Source organism: Rhinopithecus bieti, unplaced genomic scaffold, assembly GCF_001698545.2.
Source record: "Rhinopithecus bieti isolate Rb0 unplaced genomic scaffold, ASM169854v2 scaffold_83116, whole genome shotgun sequence".
NCBI classification, from domain to species: domain Eukaryota; kingdom Metazoa; phylum Chordata; class Mammalia; order Primates; family Cercopithecidae; genus Rhinopithecus; species Rhinopithecus bieti.
In genome coordinates, this window is record NW_016834736.1 from 9,124 (window position 1) to 12,237 (window position 3,114).

A 3,114-nucleotide genomic window follows, 5' to 3' on the forward strand; every position below is an offset into this window, starting at 1 on the left:
CACTTTTTTATGGACATCATTCTGTATCAACAAGCATAGGACATTATTTTAAATGGATAGATAGGGGAACTGTAAATTAGGCCATTTACACAAGATAGTGAAATTTATGATGGAAGTGACTAAGATAAAAAGCCTTGTAAAATATAAAATCCACTACCCCTTTATAAGATTTGTTATATAAGCAAATTCACAAATTAGAAAAAAAGACTACAAAAATATTGCAGAAAATGCACAATTATTTGCTCTGAAAAACAGGATCCTTACACTGGTATCTTTATGTGATTATCTGATTATTTTCTGAGGATAAATTATTGGAAGTAAAACTTTTGAGTCAAAGATTTTGGTAAATAACATTTAAAATAAAAAAAAAACAAAGGCACTATACTTAAACATAGTTAATGAAAAACAACCCTCCCTGCCATCTGCGCCTCCTTTTCTCCAGTTCTGCTCTCCAGAGACAACCAGTATTACAAGTTTCTTCAAGTCAAAGTTTTTAAAAAAAATACATACTGCCAATCTATTTCCCAGAAAGATTGTACCGATTCACATTCCTACCAAAACTGCATGCCCTCACCAACTTTTAAATCTTCTGTCCTTGCCTCTTCATGTTTTTCTTTCTACATGGTATGCTGATGACTCTCATCTCTCTATCTCTCTAACCCTGACCTCGCCCTCGAGCTCCAGGCCAGTATTTCCAGCTACTCGCTGGACATCTCCACCTGGATGTTCTACAGACACCCCATATTTATCTAAACTGAACTCATTTTTTACAGATGAGGAAAACTGTTTGTATAATTTGCTCATGGTTATACAGCTAGAAAGCGAGGATTTAAACCCAGGCAGCCTAAGTCCATTGGTCACACATTTAAGCCCTACACTATACTACCACCATGTCTAATCACATACAAGTCCTATTTTATTTCTTCAATCTCTGTCCTATCTCTTCCCTCTTCTCCATTCTCACCATCACCACTTGATTCTGAGTCTTATTGTCAATACTTTCATAATTCAACTTAAATACATCTTCCATGTTGTCTACAAAACAATTCTTTTAACACATACATCTGATCATGTATTTTTCCTGCTTAGGATCCTTCAGGGACTCCCTATCACCTACTATAAAGCGTTGTATCACTTATCATAAAGTCAGAGATCCTTTGCTTAATATAAGCAGATCATCCTTTGTCTGCCCATCCCTAGCCAGTCTACCTTTCTAAACACTTCCATCACACAGTCTGAATTGGCGATAAATGCCTAAAAATGCCCTACTATTTCTTATTGCAAGGACTTTGCATATTTCTCTCTCTCTGTCTCTTTTTTTTCCCCTTTTCTTTCTTTCTTTCTTTGATGGAGTCTTGCTCTGTTGTCCAGGATGGAGTGCAGTGGCATGATCTCAGCTCATTGCAATCTCTGTGATTCAAGCGAGGTTCAAGCGATTCTCCTGCCTCAGCCTCCCGAGTAGCTGGGATTACAGGCGTGTGCCACCCCGCCCAGCTAATTTTTGTATTTTTAGTAGAGACGGGGTTTCACCATGTTGGCCAGGCTGGTCTCGAACTCTTGACCTCAAGTGATCTGCCTGCCTCGGCCTCCCTAAGTGCTGGGATTACAGGTGTGAGCCACTGCGCCCGGCCTGCATATGCTGTTTCTTATTCCAGAAATTACCTTTCCCTATTTCCACTCCTATTTGTCCTTTATGTCTTTTTATGTCTGTTAAACTCATATGTTTCCTCCTCCAGGGGAGCCTCCCCTAATTTTTCCAATTATACATTTCCTATGTGCTGCTTTGAACATTTACTGATTTTGTATTTGTCACATTATATTAGTTTTGTTTACTTGTCTCCCTTGCTAGAATGTTAACTCCTTGAGGGCAGGGACTCTCTTATTTAACTCCAGGACTTTAGTGTTTAGCATGGTGCTTGGCACGTAAGTAGTTGCTTAGTGGATATTGGTTAAATTGAATTAAATAGCAATTGTGAAATTGTAGGGCCTCATACTCTGTTGAAAGAATTTCTGGCATCAGTGATATGGGAAATATTTTTTGAGCAGAGGAGGGCAGGGGAAAGGTGGAGAAAGGATGACCTGAAATCATCACCCTGTCTACCCTTTAATGTAGAGCATATGCAAATTAGTCATATAAATATTAGTATTTCTATAGATATTCTCATGTAAACATTTATTCTATCTCCATTATGGGTTGCAGGCAACCTCAGAGCAGCGCCAAGTACGGAGTTCTGTGGAGCAGAAATAGAAGGTATGAAGTAAGTACCCTCAATTTGCTGAGAAATGTAAGATTGAGTACACCTGGAGTGTGGCAACAAGGAGTAAGATATGCCCAATTTTCCTGAAAAGTGAGAGAGAAATGTCTTTCTTTACCCCATCCTAGTTGCCTGCTGCTTTCCTGGCACCATACGTAGTGCTGAGTGCGCCATTGTGTGTGGCATGAACTGAAAGCATCATGGCACAGGTGGGACGGCTACGTTATAGGTTCTCAGTACTATTGTTGGAACCCCACCCTCCATAGACCACCCTTCTATTTTCGCGGAAAACCAGGACTTATTCAGGTCACGGGGCTTCGACCTATCACTGTAGGAGCCTGGCTCGCGGGGCAGTACCCACTGTTGATTGATACACGGTATGAGACAATTTCTTGGGTTGAGGAGCCGCGATTGGCGGAGCCAGCCAGTGGTGCTAAGCAGGGTATTGGGTACTGCGTATTGGGGATGCAGGTTCCCGGGTGGCCACAAACATCACCCGGAAGCCTGAATATGGCCTCCACTCTACAGGGCGCGCAGCAGGCAGCACGGCCGCTATTCAGGGCGCAGGGCCCGGGCCCGAGCGGCGTGCGCGTGCGCGCGTGCGTGGGCGCGCGTGCGCGCCGCCGCCGCCTGTGGGTTGGCTGGTTATTTTGCAAGCGGGAGGGGCCGTGCGCGCTCCTGCCTCAGGCCTCTGTCCCCTACCCCCCTTCCCCGGTCCCAGGCTCTCCTTCGGAAAGATGTCGGACACGGCAGTAGCTGACACCCGGCGCCTTAACTCGAAGCCGCAGGACCTGACCGACGCTTACGGGCCGCCAAGTAACTTCCTGGAGATCGACATCTTTAATCCTCAGACGGTGGG

General features: G+C 43.9%; 1 protein-coding gene across 1 annotated transcript in view; it reads left to right on the forward strand.

Annotated features, from left to right (window-relative positions):
* The first annotated feature begins 2,756 nt into the window (after positions 1 to 2,756).
* Positions 2,757 to 3,114, forward strand: part of SNX12 (sorting nexin 12) — a 10,319-nt gene continuing 9,961 nt past the window's right edge. The window contains 1 exon segment of the mRNA XM_017865727.1: positions 2,757 to 3,114. Within this exon segment, the coding sequence (XP_017721216.1) occupies positions 2,993 to 3,114 (122 nt within the window). The 5' untranslated portion in view covers positions 2,757 to 2,992.